The sequence below is a fragment of the Lampris incognitus genome, chromosome 2 (assembly GCF_029633865.1).
Source record: "Lampris incognitus isolate fLamInc1 chromosome 2, fLamInc1.hap2, whole genome shotgun sequence".
Taxonomy (NCBI): Eukaryota; Metazoa; Chordata; class Actinopteri; order Lampriformes; family Lampridae; genus Lampris; species Lampris incognitus.
In genome coordinates this window covers 7,605,570-7,629,022 of record NC_079212.1, presented here as the reverse complement: position 1 = coordinate 7,629,022, position 23,453 = coordinate 7,605,570, and the positions used below count along the sequence as shown (strand labels likewise).

Below are 23,453 nucleotides of genomic sequence, written 5' to 3'. Positions count from 1 at the left end.
AAAGATAAATAAATAAAGTGCGTTTCTTAGGTCAATGCATAAGATGTTGATAGTACCCTATTCTCTCAGAGCTTGTTACTGCTGAAGCAGGTTACCAACATTAACATTATGCCTTATGAAGTACATAAAAGCTCTCCAGATACCATCAAAAATATTTTGTTTATGTCAAACAATTATCTTTCCCAGTGACATGTTTGAAGCCATTTCTTTAATCCACATTCCGATTCTTGGCCTATTAACGTTTTTCCAGTTAAGAGCAATTATACATTTAGTTTGTAATATGCACGTCTACGAATTTAAACTCTGCTTTGCGAGTGATGGTTGATAGAAAATATACCCAGAATAAAAAGCTTAGGATCCAATGGTAATTTCTTTGATAACATTTGATCAATCATATTAATAATATCTATTTACTTTCACGCATTCCCATATACAGTGGTATAGTGTCCCTCTTGCCTCATTGCACTTGATACAGGTATCAGGAATATTATCATTAAACTTGTGCAATTTAGTCCAGGTAGCGTAGCAGTCTATTCCGTTGCCGGAGGTAACACGGGGATTCGAACCGCCAATCCCCGTGTTACCTCCGGCTTGGTTGGGTGTCTCTATAGACACAATTGGCCGTGTCTGTGGGTGGGAAGCTGGATGTGGGTACGTGTCCTGGTCGCTGCACTAGCGTCTCCTCTGGTTGTTCGGGGCGCCTGTTCGGGGGGGAGGGGGAACTGGGGTGAACAGCGTGATCCTTCCTGCGCTACATCCCCTGGCGAAACTCCTCACTGTCAGGTGAAAAGAAGTGGCTGGCGACTCCACATGTATTGGCGGGGACGTGGTAGTCTGCAACCCTCCCCGGCTCAGCAGAGGGGGTGGACCAGTGACTGGGATGGCTCGGAGGAGCAGGGTAATTGGCCAGGTACAATTGGGGAGAAAAAAATAAAATAAATAAATAAATAGTTAAAATTGGTACTATGTAACTGTATAAATAATCAGGGTTTGAAAACTGCTGTCCACTACCACCGCTGTTCATGAAACTGATATCAAAATAGCCACTTTTTAAACATAGTCGTGCAAAAACAGCTGCCACGTTACCAAATAAAAAGGAGGAGGGGAAGAAATCCAAGGCACCACCTACGTTTTCTATTACTGGTTTATTGGTGTGCCTCTAGGGAAGGCACGAAATGGACTACCAAATAGTGTGGTTTAAGATTTGGCTGAAAAAACAACTGGATGCGTATAAGAGCCATAGGATGGGCACTGTAGCACAATACTAACGATCTCTCTGTAAAGGAAAATTGTGGAGACATTTTAATCATTCACGATCTAACATTGTCATATTGCACACCCCTACAGACAAAGACAATCTAGAGAACTGTGTGCTTCCACCTTTGTGGCAACAGTTTGGGGAAGGCCCATTCCCGTTTCAGCAAGACGATGCCACCATGCACAAAGGGAGGTCCACAAAAACGTGGTTTGCAGATTTTGGTGTGAAACTTGACTGGCCTGCACACAGCTCTGACCTCAGTCCCATCCAAGTGTCATGGTTTGGTTTTCTTTGGACCGGAAAGCAGATACAGACACTAGGTTGAACGTAAAGATGAATATTTATTCTGGACTGCAAAAGGTAGCTCGTGTATGTGTGGGTGATTAGCTGGTTAGAAAAGGCTGTCCGAGGATGGAAAGGTAAGGCCAGGCAGAGCAGACGAGCTGGCAATCCAGTGAACTAGCAAAGCAGGCAAGCAGATGTGGCGTGGGTGGACAGAGGACATGGAAGAATCCTGAACACAGGAAGACACACGGTGATATCGGCAGGCACGAGGAAATGTACACAAGACAGGAAAAATATAACCCTAACCCATTCAAAAGACGGCGCAGACCAACGGCAACATGCTACGAGCTTCTCTCTCCCTTGTATTAGTTTTTGCATTAATTGTTAGCTTTCTCGCACATTATATTCATGCGTCAAGACACCAAAAGATATTGTTTACGATCCCAAGGTATTTTGCAGCACAAGAAGAAGATGCCAACACAGGCAGAAAGGTGGAAGACGAGATGGGGTCCTTGCTAGGTTACGGCGCAGCTTGAGTCGACCTTCCATCCTTAGCATTTTGCTAGCTAATGTACAATCTGTTGAACAGGCTAGTTGAACAATGTCTTTATGTAAGGTCAATAATCTAGAGGAGAAGATTAATGAAGATTAATGAACTCGAGAAGAATGAAGTCCAGACAAAGAAAGATGAACCCCAGAGAGCGACAAATGAACTCCAGAGAGAGAATGATAGACTACAGGAAGAGATTAAGAGTTGATATTTCAGTTGGTTTAAAAAAAAAACAATAATAATATTACATTGAACAAGCTAGATGAACTCTCCACTGCCACATTAGCTCCCAACGGGACATGAGCAATTGCTGCATGTTCTGTTTTACTGAGACCTGGCTGACCTCAAACATCCTGGAAAGGACCATATAGCCGGACGGCTTCTCCATGCACCAACTGGACTGCTTGTGTGAAACGACAAGCAAGGTGAAAGGTGGGGGAGTATATTTTCTGGTTAACAACTTGTGCTGCACCAATGTGGAAGTAATCTCCCAATCTGGTTCGCCGGTGTTGGAACATCTCACAATCAAGTGTCAACCATTTTATCTACCAAGGGAATCCCCCCCTCTGTCCTGTTAACTGCTGTTTACATTCCACCACGAGCCAACACTACAGTAGCTCTGGAAGAGCTCTACCGTGTGTAAGGACTTCTAAAATCTACTGTACATACTTTGTGGTACTTCATTTAGCAGCATGCTTTGTGTCTTGGACATTTCCTATGTTCTTGTGGGTTTCTAAACATGTGGACCAATGGAATGTATTTGCTCTTTGTATTTTTATTAGAATTTTGTTATTAGCCAATGATGTGGTGTGGAGTTGTTATGCCCGCGAAATCGCGAGGTTCGCAACGGTCGATCTCCTCACGGAGAGGGAGGAGTTAGGGAGTCCAAGTGAGTACTCCGAGAATGTCCATTTTTTTCTACTGCTCCGTCTCACGTACCAGTTTCGCGACGACTTTATACACAGCCCGTGTACTAGGCCCACATTTGAGTTCAGGAGTGTTGCGATTGGCCCACGGTCGTATGCTTGCTGGTGGGGTTTGTTTTAGTATGCCGATTATTTTGTTTATGCCCCATAGCCAGTGTCGCCGCTAGCTAGCTAAGTGGATTTAGCATCCAGTGCTAGTGTGTTAGCCGACTAGAGTTGTGGAGGCTAGCCAGAAGTCATCGGGCTGCGCTGGACGGTGATCTAACTAGGGGAGCCGCTCGGCTCCATTCCTGGGACCTGTCTGCTGTTCAAAGAGGACTCGCTTCATCTGCTCTCCGGCGCTGGGCCCACCAGAAGACCACCACCTTCGCCAGGGTTTTCTGAACATTGTAACCTGTGGCCATCTTGTGGGTGGCTGCCTTGCCCTCCGCTCAGAGAGCTGCTTTATGTGCACCAAAGGGCCCCAACGGAAAGCGCTGGGTATTTTTGTGTTCTTTTGCTACTTTTCTTCCTGTTTATTGGGACCGGTTGTCCCGACCCGTGTGTTCCAATTAATGTTTATTTAATCAACAATACTACACTTGTGTGGTACTCTCTCTCTCTCTCTCTCTCTCTCTATTATCAAATAAATCCTATTATTAATTATATTTTGGATGTACTGGCAGCTCATTTTCCGCTTATGCAAAGCCTAGGTTACTTTTAGAGTGCTGGTAATAAGCTTGTACAGTAATTCAGTACACAGCAGGGTTATAAGATCTGCCTTAACCACATGTTTGTTTAATTCTGGGAAGATACACCATTCACTAGCCTTAGGTAAGTGTAGTATTTTCACAGTGGAGGCACCGCGCTACTAAATTGATTATTATCTTGGTTAATTATTTCTATTATCAATTATCACTAATATTGTCATTAGGGGCACTAGCCTACTAGTACACAGGAGGTTCAGCCAGCTCACCATTCCACCGCTGAGAACTCAGGATCCTGTTGTGCTATTGATTTGTATTGTAACACTTTAGTAACTGGTAGCATTAGGCTTTTGTCTTGTTTAAATGTGCTTGGCGTTGCCCGCCAGCGAAAAAGGGGTTACGGGTGCAATCAGTGGCTATGAGAGTCAGCATCCACAGGCTATTTCCATTGTGGGAGGGGACTTCACTGCAGTCTCAAATCAATGCTATGTAAATACTTCCAGCATGTCACCTGTCCAACCAGGGGCAACAAGATGATTTAGATCTCAGACTCCCTCTTCTGGTCTCTAAACACCAGTTGTGTCATTAAGAAGGCACAACAGACTACACTTTCTGAGATGTCTGGAAAAATTCAGAATGTCCACAAAAACCCTGGTCAATTTCTATCAGACTACCACAGAGAGCATCCTTACTGAAAGCACACTGGTGTGGTTTGGCAACCTGACTCAGCAGGACCACAAACAACTAAGAAGGAGAGTAAAAACGGCTTCAAAATCATAGGAACAGCACTGCACAGCTTCGGGATATTTACACCACCCGTTGCAGAAGGAAGGCCCTAAGTATTGTGGAGGACACCAGCCACACAGCACATGGTCTGTTCTCAATCCTTCCCTCAGGACAGCGTTTCTCAAATTGTGTGGCACGCCCCCCCCCCCCAAGAGGCACAGAGGTATGACAGGGGGAGTGCGCCTGACTGGTGGTGGTGGGGGGGGGGGGTAGTGCGGAACTACTGTTTCGATGTCGGAATTTTTTTTCACGCCGCAGAACAATCAACAAAACGTACTTTCGTGAGACAGAGTCTGTAGGTTCCCAGAATGGAGAGCTATTTGACAGGGATGAAAAGAAAGACAGGCAATGCTTCCGAGACAAACAAGACAAAGTGTTTAGCTAACGGTAATCAACCAAAAACCAAGTTAAGAAAATATGACGAAGCCTATCTTTCTCTTGGGTTCACAGTGAACGTGGTGGGAGATGAGTAGAGACCAGTGTGTATTTTATGTCTGAAAGCTCTGGCAGCAGCTGATAGTATGAGACCATACAAATTAAGATGACACTTAAGAGACATTACACCCAAGTCCCGTCAGTAAGCCACTCAAATTCAGGAACATTAATTTGTAAAAGCTGCATCAGTGAACAGCAAAGCACTAATGGCATCATACAAAGTCGCATCCAGAATTGCCCAGAGCAATTAACCACACACAATAGCAGAGGCGCTCGTACTTCCTGCGGCTTTAGATATGGTGTCAACTATGTTTGATGAGACAGGCGCTGCAAAATTGAAGGCTGTCCCTCTGTCCAACGATACAGTTGCAAGACATATATGTGACATTTCAAATGACCTTGAAGAAAAACTCATTGAAAAACCGAAAGACAAACGTTTTGCCTTACAAGTGGACGAGGCTACTGACAGCAGTAAAGACTGCTTGTTTATTGCTTATATTCACTTTGTCACATCAGAGTCACTGTGTGAGGATTTGCTGTTTTGCAGGTATGTCCCAAATAGAGCGACGGCTGATGAGCTCTTCAGGGTTCTTGACTGTTACCTGACAGAACACGGACAGTAACGGGAGAACTGTGTGGGCGTTTGCACGGATGGTGCGCAGACCAAGGCAGGGAAAATGAAGGGAATGCAGGCACTAATCAAGACGGTCTCCCCAAATGCGTAATAGATGCACTGTGTCATACACAGAGAAGCGCTAGCATCAAGACAGATTAGCCCTGATCTAAATGAGGTTTTGACCAGTGTTGTTAACATGGTCAGTTTCATCTGAGTCAGCCATAGTAGATGTGAGTTGCACATGCGCAAGCGTAAACAGTTGGTTCCTCCAGTGTTCCTCCACTTCTCCTGTGCTGGGATCAGTAGTAAATGATTTGCTGACTTGAGAAATATGATCAACTTCTTGTTTACTATCAAGACTCATACCCGAAAACATGTTTTGACACGGTCACTGCCCAATTTAAGTCAACCATGCACAGGGCCATTTCTGAACATTTTGGGGCCCTAAACGACATCTTACATGACAAAATGAATGACAAGGCATACCTTATTATCAATGAAGCTTTTAATGAACAAATAAAGCACAATATGAATCATAGGGTAATATTTGATGCCAACCTCGGTTTTGATAATCAAATCAAACACGTTGTTCAGTCATGCTTTCTCCAGCTCAAGGTAATCTTTAAAATTAGGTAATTTTTATCAGTTGCTGATCTGCAAAAAGTTGTACATGCTTTTATCTATTCTTGGCTTGACTATTGCAACGCACTTTACTCAGGTATCAGCAAGGGCTTCCTACATTGTCTGCAGTTGGTATAAAACACTGCTGCTCGGCTCATTACTGGGACAAAACGGCATGACCATATCACTCCTGTGCTTGCCTCCCTACACCGGCTCCCTGATATATTTCAGATTGATTTTCAAATGTTATTGCTCACTTTTAAGGCCTTAAACGGCCTTGCTCCTTTTAAGGCGTAAATTTAAAATGTAAGTACATTTTAAATTTATTGACCTGGTATACGCCTTCTCGACCATTATGATCCACAGATGGAGCCCTGCTAGTTATTCCCAGGTCTCGGTTTGTCACAAAGGATGATCGGGCTTTTGCTGTTAGAGCCCCCACACTTATGGAACTCCCTTCCTGTTCAGCTAAGACAAAGCAAGTCTCTAGCTTCTTTTAAATCTCATCTTAAACTTTTTTAATTTCATGAAAGCTTTTACAAATGTTCAGTATTAATTTTTATTCATTTATGCATGACGCACATCCATGGTTGGCTCAGATTGGGCAGCGACAGAGAGCAGTGTTTGTCGAGCGAGCTAGAGAGTGAATGAATAGAGGGAGCATTGGTAGCTAGAAGAGACATTTTTCAAAGGTTTTGGATCACTGCAACCATGAAAGGTTCTTGATCATACAGTCCTAACTGCAAAAATGTTTTTAGACTGTTAGGTCCAGTAGTATGCGAGATTAGCTGTGGACACACACCCACACTCACAACCACACCCACACACACACACACAAATGTTTCGTCAACAAAAATGCTGTTGGCCGTCTGAGGGGAATGGGCCAGCTGAGGGGTATATTCTGTAAGGAACACTGTTGTTACTGTTGTTGTACACACTGTTGTTTGAGTTGTTTGATTTGATTTATTTGGGTTTGTCAAGCACTTTAAACATCAGCATTTTTAAGTTTTTTTTTTTTTTTTAAACAATTGAGGATATCGGGATTTCTTGTTGTGTGTGCTGTGATTTGAATAAAGAAAAAATATTAATCTGCATCTTTATTCCTGTTTACTATCATTTACGTAATGTGTTAAGGAATTGCCAAGGTGTCAGGGACTGACAAAAAAGGTAATACTTAAAATGTATTATTGCGTCGGTCCGCGGTGGTGTAGCGGTCTAAGCATCGGCTCTGTGTCGATGCAGTTGCCCACTGGGGACTGGGGTTCGCGCCCCGGTCTCGTCAGATCCGACTATGGCCGGACTCGACGAAGCAGCGATCATTGGCAACGCTGTCTTCGGGAGGGGGGCGGAGTCGGCTTGTGTTCGTCACGTGAATGCGTCTCTGTGTGTGTCGGAAAAACAGTGGTTCGGCCCGGAGTCGCCTTGTCACGAAAGTGGCGAGGTGGTCTCCTTCGAGACTGCCGGCCGGAGAGATGCAGTTGGCGAACGCATACAGTGCGAGGGTGGGTGTTTGAATTAAAACAGGGATCGATTGGCCACTAAATTGGGAGAAAAAAGGGAAAAATCAGAAATAAATTTATAAAAAAAAAAAATGTATTATTGCGGTGCCAGAAGGCGCGGTGAAAATATTTGGGTGCACCTAAATTATGTGCTGGTGCACCTAAATGGAAAAAGTTAGGCACACCAGTGCAACCAATGTAAAAAATTTGTCTGGAGCCCTGAGCTGACAAAAATACATACTAAAGTCTATGCGAAATTGATTTCTTTTTACTTTTTTAGCTAATTTCCCCAGTCATATGATGTACCTTTTCAACAACTTCTGCGGAAAAAAAAAATCATAAAAATTCAGTTTTTTACTTATTTCATATCAAACCTAATCATCTTAACCTCTCTAAAACAACTGTGTTTTTGTGATTGTATTATCAAGTCTAAGTGGGCAGGCAAGCAACATCCCAACCAATAATGGTATCCTTAAATGTTTTGCACTGTCCAATCAAATCACACCCCTCCCTACGTTTTGTCCCGCCCCTAATATCCTCTCTTAATTAGAATAACATAACACTACGGAAGCAAGATACGGCGCTGAACGCCACTCCACGTTGTCGTTCACCAGCTTGATTTATTTTGCAACTTTTAATCATTCACTTGAAACGTAGCGGAAAGCCGGTTGGAAAAGTGATGAGAGAAATAGAGAAATAAAGGGACAAAGCTGGCTAAACGGAGGAGTACTTGGGACGGTTCTGTTATCCACGGCTGCTGGATGGGCAGGAGGAAGGTGGGTGCCGGTCTGATGGAGTTGGAGGCCTCGCCCTACAGAGACACAGAGACAAGAAGACAGCGGCCGCTCAACTACAGACGCCGCACACATCGCATGCCGTAATGTCACGGCTGGGGAACCTGTAACCAGGAGTCAATTTGAGGGGGGAACGTGAGGGGTGCCATCCTCTAAAGGAATTGCCAAAAACCAACACTTTGTAAAATTGTCATCTCCCACTTACATCCCCATATGCGTTAACGGCACTATATGAAATATCTTAGTATTAAACAATCTTAACCGAGGAAGCTTGTCTATATGGATAGCTCCATCCTCAGAGACTTTCACACCACAGATATGCTCTTTTCTGAGCTCTGAAATAGTTTTTACATACACTTGGTGTAAGAAAATCATTAAGATTTCAGCTACAGTTTTAAAGATGTTTTTGATTTTTTTTTCAAGCCCCCACCTCAACTCCATCCACCACCCACCTGACGCCGACATCTCCCTTGGAAATTTTTTAACAAATCGACCACTGCCTAAAACTAGGCCCGTCTCACAGACAAAACCTCTACATTCAACCTATTTACATTTCCCAAAATATACTGATCATCAACGTCCTGTCACGTGAATCTGATGCATGTCAACTAGTCTCACTGGGTCAGACTTGACTACACCGCGGCATAACGGGAAAAAAAATGTCTGGCCTTGCGAGGCTACATGTCAACATATCAAGTCATGCTGTCCGGCAGCGGTACCAACATGAACCCTGGCTCTGCCGAATGACAGACGCTAAGCAGATATGGGCTTGGACAGTACTATGATGGAAGACCTCCCGGGAAAATGAGTTGCTGCTGGAAGTGGTGTTGGTGGGCCAGTAGGGAGCAGTCTTCCCTCTGGTCCTAAAAAAAACCCAACAAAAAACCAAAAAAAACAACAACAAAAATGCCAGCGCAGTGACGGGGACACTGTGCTGTAGGAGATGCCGTCCTTCAGCTGAGACGTTAAAACAGAGGTTCTGACTCACTGCTGTCATTAAAGACACCCTGGGCACCTATCACAAAGAGTAGGGGATCCCCCGGTGTCCTGGCAAAATTCCCAACCTGGCTCTCTCCATCTAGCCACCTAATCATCCCCAGGGTATAACTGGCTCAACGATTCCCTCCTTCTCCACATCAAGCTGATATGTGGTGAGCGTTCTGGCGCAAAATGGCTGCCGTACATCACCCCAGTGGGTGCTAAACATTGGTGATGGTGTGGTGGTGTGCACCTGTAATCCAAGTCACCGGGAGGCTGAGGCTGGCGGATCAATTGAGCTCTGGGCTGCAGCGGACTGTTCCGGTTGGGTGTCTGCACTAAGTTCGGTATAGATATGGTGCTCTGGGGGGAGCCCGGGACCACCAGCAAAAGCGTCGGCTAAATGACTGTAATGTAATGTGATGGTTGAGGTGAGGTTCCCCCTTCAATGTGAAACGCTTTGGGTGTCTAGATAAAACGCTATATAAATGTAATCCATTATTTTGCTTATGATGCATTTCAACATATCCATGAATGAGGACTTAGTTGAGGACATCCACTCAGATCATCCACTTTAGTACCATTAGATTTGAGATGACTATGTTTCAGTATAAGGGTTTGTCAGGGAGGTTGTTTTGCATAATAATCGGTGGTGTGTATATGTTTGGTTACAGGTAGAGGTCCATTACATCCACATTTCTTGATACATTGACTTGCATCACATACATCTAACAGAAAGTTGGCAATCGACATATTTTGTTACCTGCAAACAAGTTGTTTAAGAACGTTTTATCTGAGATTGGGCTAAACCGAATGTAAAAGTCTTCACTTCAAAAAAAAAAATGGTGGAAGCTTTGAAGCCAGCTAAGGAGATCCACTTGAAAAAAAAACTATCATGGTACAACGGACTCATATAAACCTTCAATAAAATGTTTGACTCTTTACGATCTCATACACTGGCCTAACATTCTTCCAGTAGTGCTCTCAGCAGCCATTTTTTGGGTGTTGTTTGGAGCAGATCAAAGCTCAGAGTGGAAACCAGAGATGCCAGGGAGACCGTCCTGCTCTTCCTCTTATCACAGCCTCACCTCACCACCATCTGCCCCGGCTGCTGAAAGACCAGGCACCAGACACACCACCGGCACATACTAGTGTTTTTGGTATGTGTGTGCGTGCATGCATACATTCATGTGTGCGTGTGTACTGTGTTGTTCTGAATGTATTTAGTAACTGTGTGTTTTTTGTGTGATTGTATGCAGAAAGATGAGGCCTGGGAGAACAAGTCCGGGGGCCATCACTGTGATATACATCATTCCAGGCCGGTGTGGGTGCCGAGAGAGCTCTTTCCTCCGCCATTCCTCTGCCTGACAGATGACCGTGTAAGCTCACAGTCATCTGTCAGGGCCCCATTCATAAAAAAACATCCTTTTAAGATTGCATCGGAAAATTCCCTGATGCACTGACGAATGGGACCCGACAAAGAGCGCCATTAATGAACCAGAAAGGAGCATTTTCACATGGAGCACTATACTCATCGACCCCGGCCATCATGGACACTCCGCCAGAAACTCTGTGAAACCCTAGACTTCATTTGTTAACGTGGATCCCATATACAGCTCCATGCCTGTATTCATATGTAAGGGAATTTGTGTGTGCATGTGTGTGGGTACAGTACATGTGCATACCTGTGTGTGCATTTGTGTGTGTGGCTATGAATAAACCAGTATAAAGCTTTGATTAAAGTAATCTAAGTCATCCTTTATAAAACAATTCCTGCTAGCTAAAAGCAGGCCAGCAAATAGACATGGTGCTGTCATGTGATCGGACTGGAGGTTTTTGTTTAGTTTAGTTTTGGTTTCCCCATCAGGATGGCCAGAATTCACATGACGGGACCACAGCATTATGTCTGCCCATCACAAAGAAAGTAACACATGCTGACGCCAAGAGGGGAGACAATCATCAGTGTTCAGTAGCCATGCAGCAGGAAAAGTGAACACTGGACAAAGCTGTTTTTAGATGACAGGATTCAGACAGGCTACCTTTACCCCCGCTGAACCGGTGCAAAAGCATCTAATGTCGGTGTTAAGCGTCCAGTAAGGATATGATGTAAATAATATGTAACATTAGATACTCAGCGAGTGTGCAATCAATACAAGACCTACTTCATATTACAAACTTAATATAACGATCCTGTATTGTTCTCTTCACAACGAAGTCACATAACAGTTGTGCTTCTCATGCATGACAGTATGTGACCTTGTTTTTTTCTTGAGAGCTTTGCTAATGCAGACATCCTCCAGCACCCTGCAGAATGTCGAGTGTGTCGAGGCACAGCTCAGAAGTCACGTGTTTGGTTTTCTGCAAACACGAAAGAGACATGCAGCATGTACATTATGGCTTGTCAGCACGGCTAAGAAAGTTTCACAAGGCAAACATGCACCGTCACTCGAATCATGCAAGGTGGCAGCTTGTTGGATGGCTCTCGGCCGAGTTCTACCTTGGTCTTCATGAATTTAGAGTGGCTCTTGTAGATTTCCACCTGCTTGAGCTCATCCTGCCTGTCATCAGGGTGCAGCAGGCCGCTGGTCTTCAACATCTGCACCTCATCCTCCAGGTCTCTGATGTTTCTCTCCAGGGACGAGATCTTGGTGTCCTTCACCAACAGCGGTAGGCATGAACACAGTCAGATGGGAAGACCCCACTCAGGTTCATAATAAAGAGCTATAGTGTCTGCTAAGTTAGTGCTGTGTTTTGGTTATTGATGAGAGAACACATCACATTCATAATGTAAGAAAATGTCAATATACTTGAGTATCACGATACTATATTTCACAATATTGTAGTTTAACTTCATGTTAAAGCGCTTTGAGTGGCTGTTGAAGCTAGAAAAGCACTATATAAAATGCAACTTGATTGATTGACGTCCAAAATAGTGCTACTTCGTTGTAGTTTTCATCCCTGACCACTAGGTGGAAGGTGCAGCGTTATAACAGGGCTGCACAGAACCACAACAGCAGGTGCTGTCAGCTCCACACTAGCTATCGATCTGATTACTCAGATATTTATGCACTTTGAGGTGTCTTCTTTGACATTTTCCTGAAGAGCTGACAAATATTGCGATGTATTGCAGTATCATAATTTATCAATATACTGAACTGTGACACTTGTATCATGATATGAATCGTATCGCTGACTTTTGCCAATACAAAGCCCTAAGGCATAAGGCCCTACAAACAGAAAGAAAAGAGTCTTAAAAAATATAACAGAGAATACAGGTTGCATCAAAAAAATGGTAATCCAGAAGTGTCTTGATGCATGCTCAATAATCCAGGTAAGGAAATCCCAGAAAGGTGGATCAGTTCATCTGGACACAACATTTAGTGGGAGAAACATTTGTTCGATCATTCAAGGGACTTCGTCAGTCTCAACTGACGGCACGTATCCTCGACCTTATAAACACCACAGTTGCATAACGACTGAAACCAACGATCAGTTTCATATGCAAATTGCCGTGACCATTAACTAGAGTTACAATGGCCATGTGTACTATCCACAGAAGATTGTGAATCCTCTGTGAATAGTACACATGGATAGTACAATAGGTCTGTGAATGTTCTCATTCATCCAGGTCATGGTTATCCAAAGGAGTTGAATCAAGTGCAACTGGACTTGGTAACTATCCGTGAAGACGTTTCGCCTCTCATCCAAGAGGCTTCCTCAGTTCGTGCCTTTCTGACTAGACCAAGCTAGTCTGACTGGCTGGTGATGAGACTCAGAATTTATCCTCTGGGAGTCGTTGTCAGAGCTTTTGATATGCGTGGCTCTTTGTGATCCGATGTTTACCAACGCCCGTCGCTAACAGAGCCATAGATATGAGTGGCTCTTTTGTGTACCGATGTCCAGCCGCGCCCGTCGCCATCGGAGCTATTGATTTGCATTTGTTTAGCAGCGACGGCCGTCGGGGGTGTTAGTTTCGACTTCATTATTCAATAGTAGTACAATAGTACACATGACCATTGTAACTCTAGTTAATGGTCACGGCAATTTGCACATGAAACCTATCGTTGGCTTCAGTCGTTAGGCAAACTGTGCTGTTTATAAGGTTGAGGATACCTGCCGTCAGCTGAGACTGATGAAGTCACTTGGATCAGCAAACGACTGTTTCTCCCACTAAACGTTGTGTCCAGATGAACTGACTCACCTTTCTGGGGTCATCCAGAAGTTTGACAGTGGATCAAAGAATAGAAAAGAGCCGTCTACTTCAGCCTGAAAGCATTCTGGTAGTCGGGAACATTTAGAATACCCAATTAAACCAACCTAAATGTGATTCTAATTTTTAGCTGCCATAAAAACCTAGTTTCCAAGATCTGGGACACACAATCTGTGTCCATCAGTTTTCATAAGACTGAAATTGGCGGGAATAAAAAGGGAAACACGGACTCTAGCAGTCCAACGCGTGAAGCCTAGATGAGCAGCGTTTTCCTGTGCAGTATCTATGAGAGAATGGAAGGGTCTGTCACGGACAGGTCTTGGGGTTGTCTAGCTCCATGGGATCAGACAAACGTTAAATGGTAAACCTTGGAAGAGAAGAGAAAGGTAATTGAATAAATGGAAACAGACTGTATGATGCCATAAAGCACAAACCACAGGCAACATGCAAGCATCTGACCACCATTACATCCCCCTGACATCAGCCCTGCCAAGGTGTGGCGTAAACCATCCTATATGCACAGATGCATACACTCAGACATACACTGTGCAAACACACATGCACCCATAATATAAAAAACACACTCTCAGGTATGTAAGCAAGTTCTCACACACACACACACACACACACACACACACACACACACACACACACACACACACACACACACACACACACACACACACACAATCGGAACCTACATGCAACCCGCGCTTTCACAGATACACAAACACACACAACACACACAGGCCAGGTCCCTGCACAAGACTCTACTGTGCATCTGTCAGTACATCTGACAAAGTGTACACAAATGCCTACATAGTATTTTGTACTGAACTCTCTCTATAGTCTCAACTCAATTCCTTTAACACTATCTATTCCTATATTTGATTGTGTAATACTAATGTATTTTGACTTGACTGACCACAGATGGAGCAAGGGCCCGTCTGGGGTACAGGATAAAAAAAATTAATCTGATACTTGAAAAAATATAAATAACAGGAAAAACTACACATACATGCAAAGAAAATGAAGACGACGGTATGAAAGAGACAATTTGCTAGGGAAATTGGGTTATAAAAGCTGGGTCTTCAAACACCACAGACTAGGAATGTGAAACAGATGAGTCCACTGTCGTCCAAACTGAGAAAATATTGCCACAGTAATTAAGAGGGAAATATGTTCTTATATGTGCAACACGTGTTGAGCAGATAGAAGATTCAAGAAGGGAAAAGCTATTACTGTACCTGCCAGATAACATCTGGATCAAAACAGAACGGGGGGCTGGCGGTCTGAAATCACAAAATGGAGAACCATACCTCTCAGGTGATAAAACGGACACCGACACAAATACAGTGACACAGGCAAGACATTTCAACAGCTACAAAAAAATACAATAACTGCACACAACACATCAGAAAGCCTCAGATGCAGGTGAAGATCCCCTTCATGAGAAACATTCTGTGGTCCAAATTTAACCTTAATCATCACCATGGAAACAATATACGAGTTCCCTCTCCCTCTCTATTATTATGTTTGGTTCTTCTGGCTCTGTTTATTTTGCTCTCTCTAATTATTCCAGTCAGATTTAATTTGGCCGATCTCATGCAATCGCATCGCTGCAGCCTTCCCAGACTAACACATATGCAGTTTGTTAATGGGCAGACAAATCACAGAGTGTGTGTGAAAAATAACTGTGGCTTTGCTGTAAAACAACCACTTTTACAGCAAAGCATGTGCTGAAAGGAGACATGTGCGCTTGTATGCATGTGTGTGTATGTGTGTCTGTGTGTGAACGTGTGTGCTCGCACCGTGAAGGTGCACATGTGGTAAAAGTAGGCATGTATCGGCGAGTGCATGTGTGCTCGGCATGCAAACCCATGTGGAGTCAACTGGATTTCACAGCTCTCACAGACTTCAAAGCGCTAAGGTGAGAGTGAAAGCTTCCATATGTGACATTTGAAACAAATTGAATAAGTGCTCGACTCTGCAAGGGCCAATAATGGACTTACCCCGGGCATGGCCCCATGCAGACACCAGGCAATAAGACCATGTTTCAAACTCTCTCAGACTTGGTGTGTGTGTGTGTGTGTGTGTGTGTGTGTGTGTGTGTGTGTGTGTGTGTGTGTGTGTGAGCGTGCACGTGTCCATGCATGTGTGTACATGTGGTTGCAACCAGATCCTCTCGTTGTGCTCACGTTACATCAGCCTTCATCAAATAACTGATATTTAATAAATAATACTCTAAACAGTGTAAAGCTGGTGTCAAACACATCCAAACTACACACTGCAGCTATAATGGCAAACTGCAATTGTGAATCCAGAGCAGCCAGATATTTGTCCCCAAATTCTGTCACCACACCCAACGTTGACTCATTCAACTAAAATCCATGTAAACACAGCTGCTCCCACCGTATATCATATTCACTTCATGTGATCTGGTGTAAAAGACATTGTTCTCCATCTCCTGGTTAGCCAAGTGTGTGTCCCCTGTGTGTTGGACTGCTGTGTTTAGTGTTGCATCTGCTGATTTGCAACCAGCGCTGCGTCCTACCTTCATATCAATAACAGTCTGCAGGGCCCTGGTCTTGGCCGGGTCAGGCTGGAGCTGGTTCCGCCGATGGAGCTCCTGGGGGGGGACCCGGTAAAAATAAGCCTGGCGGCTCATCATCTTATCACCCTCGGACACACACACACACACAAATATCACACACACACTATCTTATAGCCGTTTAAAGACAGACACTCTGATAAGCCGGGTCAGCCTGTTTCTATCTCTCCCTTTTTTTTTCTTCTGTCTTTCCAGAGTTGTCTTTTCTCAGCTGACAGGGCTTTGGTCTCCACATCTTAAAAGACTCCTGTTTCAAAAAGACACTCTTGTCCTGAGTTCTGATCCGGTGTCTGGTCTCTTTACATGTACTTATCGATGTATCGATCCGACGTCCTCATACCGACCATTCGCCGCTTCTGTCGGTAGCTGTTGCTGTGTTTTCTCTCTCTCTCTCTCTTTCTCCGTCTCAGTTGTTAACAGACCCAACTACTGGTCAGATGCACCTGTCTCTGCTTCTCCCCATGTTACCCAGTTTATTTCTCTTTTCCTACATTATCCCTCTCCGTCTGTCTGATGTCTCTGCTGTGCTAGATCTCTCGCTTAGCAACACTTTCTTTTCAGCACATGCGCCAAGCATCTCCCATCAATAATTAATGCTAGCACTGACATACAAGTATGCCCACACAAAAAAGCACGCACATACACACTGATGCCTATGGACACACTCAAAACACCACACACACACACGCACTCACACACACAAACACACACTAAGAATGTTCGTCACACAGGTAGACGTACTGTGTACACAACCACTATAGCGCCTGCTATTAATCGACTACGAGTCCTACAGTTCCATGTCTTTACGAAGCAGGTGAACAGGTCTCTAACCTCAGTGGGAATGGAGGACGTCAGTCATCGCTTCTTCCACCGACAGGACAGACACACACACCCGGGCAGGGATAGAAGGATGGATAGACGGATGGAAGGACGGACAGACGGATGGAAAGATGGGCAGAGAGAGAGATGGAAAGATGATGAGTGTCAGTGATAAATGCAGTCCAGGTAATGCAAGACTGCAGTGGGGGAAGAAGTACTCAAGAGGATTTACTTGAGTAAAAATGACAAATACTCTGATACAAAATTACTCTGGTAAAAGTGAAAGTACTACACTGACATTCCTTCGTTAGTGAAAGCATAAAAGTACTTACTCTTAAAGGTACATAAAGTAATAAAAGTAGCAATATGTACTTGTCATAACAGAGCCTATAATATGGCTTATGAGTATGGCTACTGTACCTCTTCTTCAGCAAATGAGTGTTCATGAAAATACGGAGTACAAAAAAAAAATAGATGTCATATAATTTATAAGAAATGGACTGAATAAACTTACAACCAATCCTAAATCAGCAGTCCTTTAAGATGTTGGATAAATACAGTCCTGATTTCTTTTTTTCTTTTAATACCCAATGTGACCCAGATGTAGTAATACAAACCAAACCTCCACCTGGGAATATTAAAGCTTCTATAAACCACAATGAGATGTTTTTCTTCAAGTTTAACTGAACATTGAATGGCAATTAGGTAAAAAGAATATAAAACTTAAAAACAATTATTAAATTGTAGATTTAATTTGACTTTGATAACGTGAATTTTTGTGTGCGGTAGCAGTGACAGATGGGTTCAAGGTGGAGGTGGGATTACATCAAGGATCGGCTCTGAGCCCTTTCTTGTTTGCAACGGTGATGGACAGGTTGACAAACGAGATCAGGCAGGAGTCTCCGTGGACTATGATGTTTGCGGACGACACTGTGATCTGTAGTGAGAATAGGGTGCAGGTTGAGGAGAGCCTGGAGAGGTGGAGGTATGCACTGGAGAGAAGAGGAATGAAAGTCGGTAGGAGCAAGAAGGAATACATATGTGTGAATGAGAGGGAGGACAGCGGAATGGTGAGGATGCAAGGAGTAGATGTGACGAAGGTGGATGAGTTTAAATACTTGGCGTCAACTAGGGCTGTGCGATATAACGATCAATATTGTGCGACGACAGAAAACGTCCATTGTTTCATATTAAACTCTTATCGTTTATTTTCTTGTGTCGCAAATCACACTCTTCACGGCAGTATTTTTCGTCATTTGGACAGAGATGCTGGGTATATTGGGAGAAGGATGCTGAATATGGAGCTGCCAGAGAAGAGGAAAAGAGGAAGGCCAAAGAGGAGGTTTATGAATGTAGTGAGGGAGGATATGTAGGTGGCTGGTGTGACAGAGGAAGATGCAGAGGACAGGAAGAGATGGAAACGGATGATCCGCTGTGGCGACCCCTAACGGGAGCAGCCAAAAGTAGTAGTAGTAGTAGTTGGACGACCCTTTCCGCTCTTTGCACAGCACGGATGCAGGCGGGGAATTTGCATGAAGGCAATACAAACAAACATGGAGGACAGTGAACGTAACACAGAACGGGGTATTGCCGAACAGAAGGACTCAGACCAGCCAGGACAAAACAAAGAGCTCGTACCTACAAGAAGGGCTACTTCTATCGTATGGACGTGGTTCGAGTATGAAAAGTCTGACACGGGCCACAAAATGGTACTTTGCAAAATATACCACACGCTGGTCCCCACAACAGACTCAAACACCACTAGCCTCTTTTATCATCTACGCAACTATAGCCGAAAAGTGTTTTTTATTTACCTTTTATATTAATACATTAATATCTTATATTTTGTTACATGCTTAATTAAAAATTTGCGCAAAGGTTCTAAATAAAAGGAGAAAAAAAATCAAATACGAGTAAGTACGAGTAAGTACCTTCATTTGTCGAGTATATAGCACAGAATGTAATACGAAATAGGCCTTTCCATGTGGTCATTTTATATAAACTATTTATTCATTGAATTTACAGAAAATGTGCTATATCATGATATGTACCGTTATCATGTTATGAATGACCTATATCGTGATATGAGATTTTGGTCATATTGCACAACCCGAGCGTCAACTGTTCAAAGTAACAGGGAGTGCAGAAGAGAGGTGAAGAAGAGAATGCAGGCAGGGTGGAGTGGGTGGAGAAGATTGTCAGGAGTGATTTGTGACAGAAGGGTACCAGCAAGAGTTAAAGGGAAGGTTTGCAAGATGGTTGGGAGACCAGCTATGTTGTATGGTTTGGAGACAGTGGCACTGACAAAAAGACAGGAGGAGGAGCTGGAGGTGGCAGAGTTGAAGATGCTAAGATTTCATTGGGAGTGACGAAGGACAGGATTAGGAACGAGTATATTAGAGGGACCGCTCAGGTTGGACGGTTTGGAGACAAAGCAAGAGAAGCAAGACTGAGATGGTTTGGACATGTGTGGAGGAGAGATGCTGGGTATATTGGGAGAAGGATGCTGAATATGGAGCTGCCAGGGAAGAGGAGAAGAGGAAGGCCAAAGAGGAGGTTTATGGATGTGTTCAGGGAGGACATGCAGGTGGCTAGCGTGACAGAGGAAGATGCAGAGCACATGAAGAAATTAATGATCCGCTGTGGCGACCCCTAACGGGGGGAGCGAAGAAGAAGATGATGATGATGACACTTTTAGAACATTCTAATAAACGGATCAGTTCAGTGGATTAGGCCCTCTCGCTTTTGAAATATATTTATGATAGATAGATAGACAGACATAGATATTTGTGTTAAGATGTAGTGGAGTAAAAGATGAACATCTTGAAATTTGATTTACTTAGGTAGAGTGTAGCTTAATATACTTAAGTACATCTTTCAAGTATCTTACTTAAGTACAGTAACAAAGTACTTTTATTGCATTACTTTCCAGCACTGAAAGGCAGGCAGCCACGAAAGAAAAGAAATGCAAGTAAGCAAAGACCACAGGCCACAAAAAAAAAATAGGTTAGACGTTCCTGAGTCACAGGACAGACAATCAAACAGGACCACGCAGATGGATGGACAGAGCAACGGCATGGCAGACAGGTGCCAGTAAAGGAGGACAGCTGTAATGACAATGTGACAGGCTGTGCGCTCATTGTGTTTGCTCTTCCTGTTGTACGTGTAAGCTGTTGGATGAAGATGGAGATTAATATTGTTGATCTACAATCAACAGGTGATGATGTCATGCTGGTACTGAGCACGCTTCATTATTTTTACACGTCTGACATCAAACTCCATTGGCAAAGTCCGGCCCAAATATCTGTGAATCAAAAATAATACGCAACTTTTCTTTCTAGCATTTACCAAAAAGGTTCAATATCTGATTCGAGCAGGTTTGGAGTTGATAAGCAGATTCGACACTGGATTCAGATTTGATAAAATTCCATCAAACTCCCACCCTAGCCTCCCATAGATGGACATGGCCACTGCTGCCATCACAGCACCGTCTGCTACTACACCTTTCTTCAGCAGGCTGGTGACAAGTGTGTTTATCTCTTTGTGTGTGTGTGTGTGTGTGTGTGTGTGTGTGTGTGCATGTCTCTCTCATTGTGTAATCATGTTTTCATGTCTGCTATTATATCTATTTGCATGCCAGTGTCAAACTGTCCCTTTGTGTGAATGTGTATTAACTCCTAACAAAGAATGGCGAGAGTGTAAATATGTTTTATTGTGCTACTTGACAGGGGAAAATCCAGTCATAAAAGAGAGCGCGTCATCAAAGCGTGTCCTCTCTGCTCCACATGTGTCAGAGCACCAAGCATGTGGAATGAATAGGATCAAAAGTAACACTATAGCAATGACTGCCTGCCGCCATCCCCGACCAAGGATACGGTCCAAAGGTTCAACACTAGCCTGGAGGCAATGGTGTCACATAGACTCTGCGTGTGCGCGCATGCACGCACGCACGCACGCACACACACACACACACACACACACACACACACACACACACACACACACACACACACACACATACACACACACACATACACACATTAACAGGCAATGATGGCCACCAACCTGAGCTGAGGATAGAGTCCAAAGGTTCAACACTAGCCTGTCAGAGATGGCGTCATAATATGTATATATATATATGTGTGTGTGTGTAACCATCTGCAATGTATTAAAACCTTTTTTTTCTGTACAGACAAAAGTATTGGGACACCTGGCCAGGAGCTACACCCACAGGACCTTTTATGACATCCCATTCTAAAGCCATAGGCATTCATATGGAGTTGGTCCCCCTTTGCAGCTATAACAGCTTCCACTCTTCTGGGAAGGCTTTCCACAAGATTTTGGAGTGTGTCTGTGGGAATTTTTGACCATTCATCCAGAAGAGCATTTGTGAGGTCAGGCACTGATGTTGGACGATAAGACCTGGCTCGCAATCTCCGTTGTAGGTCACCCCAAAAGTGTTCAGTGGGGTTGAGGTCAGGGTTCTGTGCAGGCCAGTCAAGTTCTTCCACACAAAACTCACCGAACCATGTCTTAATGGACCTTGATTTGTGCACTGGGGCACAGTCATGCTGGAACAGAAAAGGGTCCTCCCCAAACTGTTCCCACAAAGTTGGAAGCATAGAATTGTCCAAAATGTCTTGGTATGCTAAAGGATTAAGATTTCCCTTCACTGGAACTAAGGGGCCTAGCCCAACCCCTGAAAAACAACCCCATACCATTATCCCTCCCCCACCAAACTTTACAGTTTGCACAATGCAGTCAGGCAGGTAACGTTCTCCTGGCATCCGCCAAACCCAGACTCGTCCATCAGACTGCCAGACAGGGAAGCGTAATTTGTCACTCCACAGAACACGTTTCCACTGCTCAAGAGTCCAGTGGCAGCGTGCTTTACACCACTCCATCCGATGCTCGGCATTGTGCTTGGTGATGTAAGGCTGGCATGCAGCTGCTCGGCCATGGAAACCCATTCCATGAAGCTCCCGGCACACCGTTTTTGTGCTGATATTAATGCCAGAGGAAGTTTGGAATGTTGCACTTATTGAGTCAACAGAGCGTTGCTGACTTTCACGCACTATGCGCCTCAGCACTCGTTGACCCCGCTGTGTGACTTTACGTTGTCTGCCACTTGGTGGCTGAGTTGCTGTTGTTCCTAAACGCTTCCACTTTTCAATAATACCACTTACAGTTGACTGTGGAATATCTAGCAGGGAAGAAATTTCATGAACTGACTTATTGCAAAGGTGGCATCCTATGACAGTACCATGCTTGAATTCACTGAGCTCTTCAGAACGACCCATTCTTTCACAAATGTTTGTAAATGCAGACTGCATGGCTAGTTGCTGGATTTTATACACCTGTGGCAATGGGTCTGAATGAAACACCTGAATTCAATGATTAAGAGGTGTGTCCCAATACTTCTGTCCATAGAGAGTGTGTGTGTGTGTGTGTGTGTGTGTGTGTGTGTGTGTGTGTGTGTGTATATATATATCAGCTGATGAGTGCGAGACACACGAAACAAACCTGTACCGCTATGCATTAAAAAATTTCCCGCATCTGTATATATATATATATCATAAACCTACACACAGGGCATGCGCCTAAGCATGCACCTGCGCACTTACATAGATGGCCGCGCGCGCGCACGCACACACACACACACCAGCAGGCAATGACTGCCATCATCCTGTACCAAGGACATGGTCCAAAGGTTCAAAGCCAACCTGGAGGTGATGGAATCACACAAAACATACATGCGTGCGTATGAAAACACACACGGACTACAGAAACACAGAAATACACTTGTGTGTGTGTGTGTGTGTGTGTGTGTATATATAAACTCTCTCTCACACACACACACACACACACACATTACAGGGCCATCGTGTTCCCACTTCTCCATCAGACGGAAAGAGAAAAGGAAAAAAGAAGAAACTTGCCAGACAGAGTACACTGGAAAAATAGTGGCTGCAAAATACTGTTGGCATGTACCTGCTTATCAGGCCAACAGCTAAAAAAGCAGTACGAAAAGACAAAAGGAAAACTGGGAGGGAATGAAAGCCTTACCCAGTAATGGAGAGGGGAGGTGGGCGGTGGTGTGGAGAAGCGGGAGAGGAGTAAAAGGTTTGAGGGGTGTAATTTTGTCCCGATAAACTTTTCCGCTCTAACATTCTGGGAGATCAACAGAGCGTTGCGAGTATGTGGTGCCCGGGGTGTGTTGGGGAGAAGGGGGCGGGGGGGCAGATGTGCGTGCGTGTGTGTGTGTGTGTGTGTGTGTGTGTGTGTGTGTGTGTGTGTGTGTGTGTGTGTGTGTGTGTGTGTATTGCTGGTATTTACAGTCTGCCTTTTAATGATGGTTAGCAGGGGGCTTCGTTAGTGG

The 23,453-nt window shown here is 44.1% G+C and overlaps 1 protein-coding gene across 1 annotated transcript in view; it reads right to left on the bottom strand.

Moving 5' to 3' along the window:
- Positions 1-23,453, bottom strand: part of LOC130108174 (ELKS/Rab6-interacting/CAST family member 1-like) — a 280,684-nt gene that overhangs the window by 215,669 nt on the left and 41,562 nt on the right. The window contains exons 4-5 of the mRNA XM_056275029.1: positions 14,892-14,936; positions 11,932-12,087 (exon numbers count right to left, since the gene is read on the bottom strand). Coding sequence (XP_056131004.1) covers positions 11,932-12,087; positions 14,892-14,936 — 201 coding nt within the window. The remainder of the gene's footprint in view (positions 1-11,931; positions 12,088-14,891; positions 14,937-23,453) is intronic.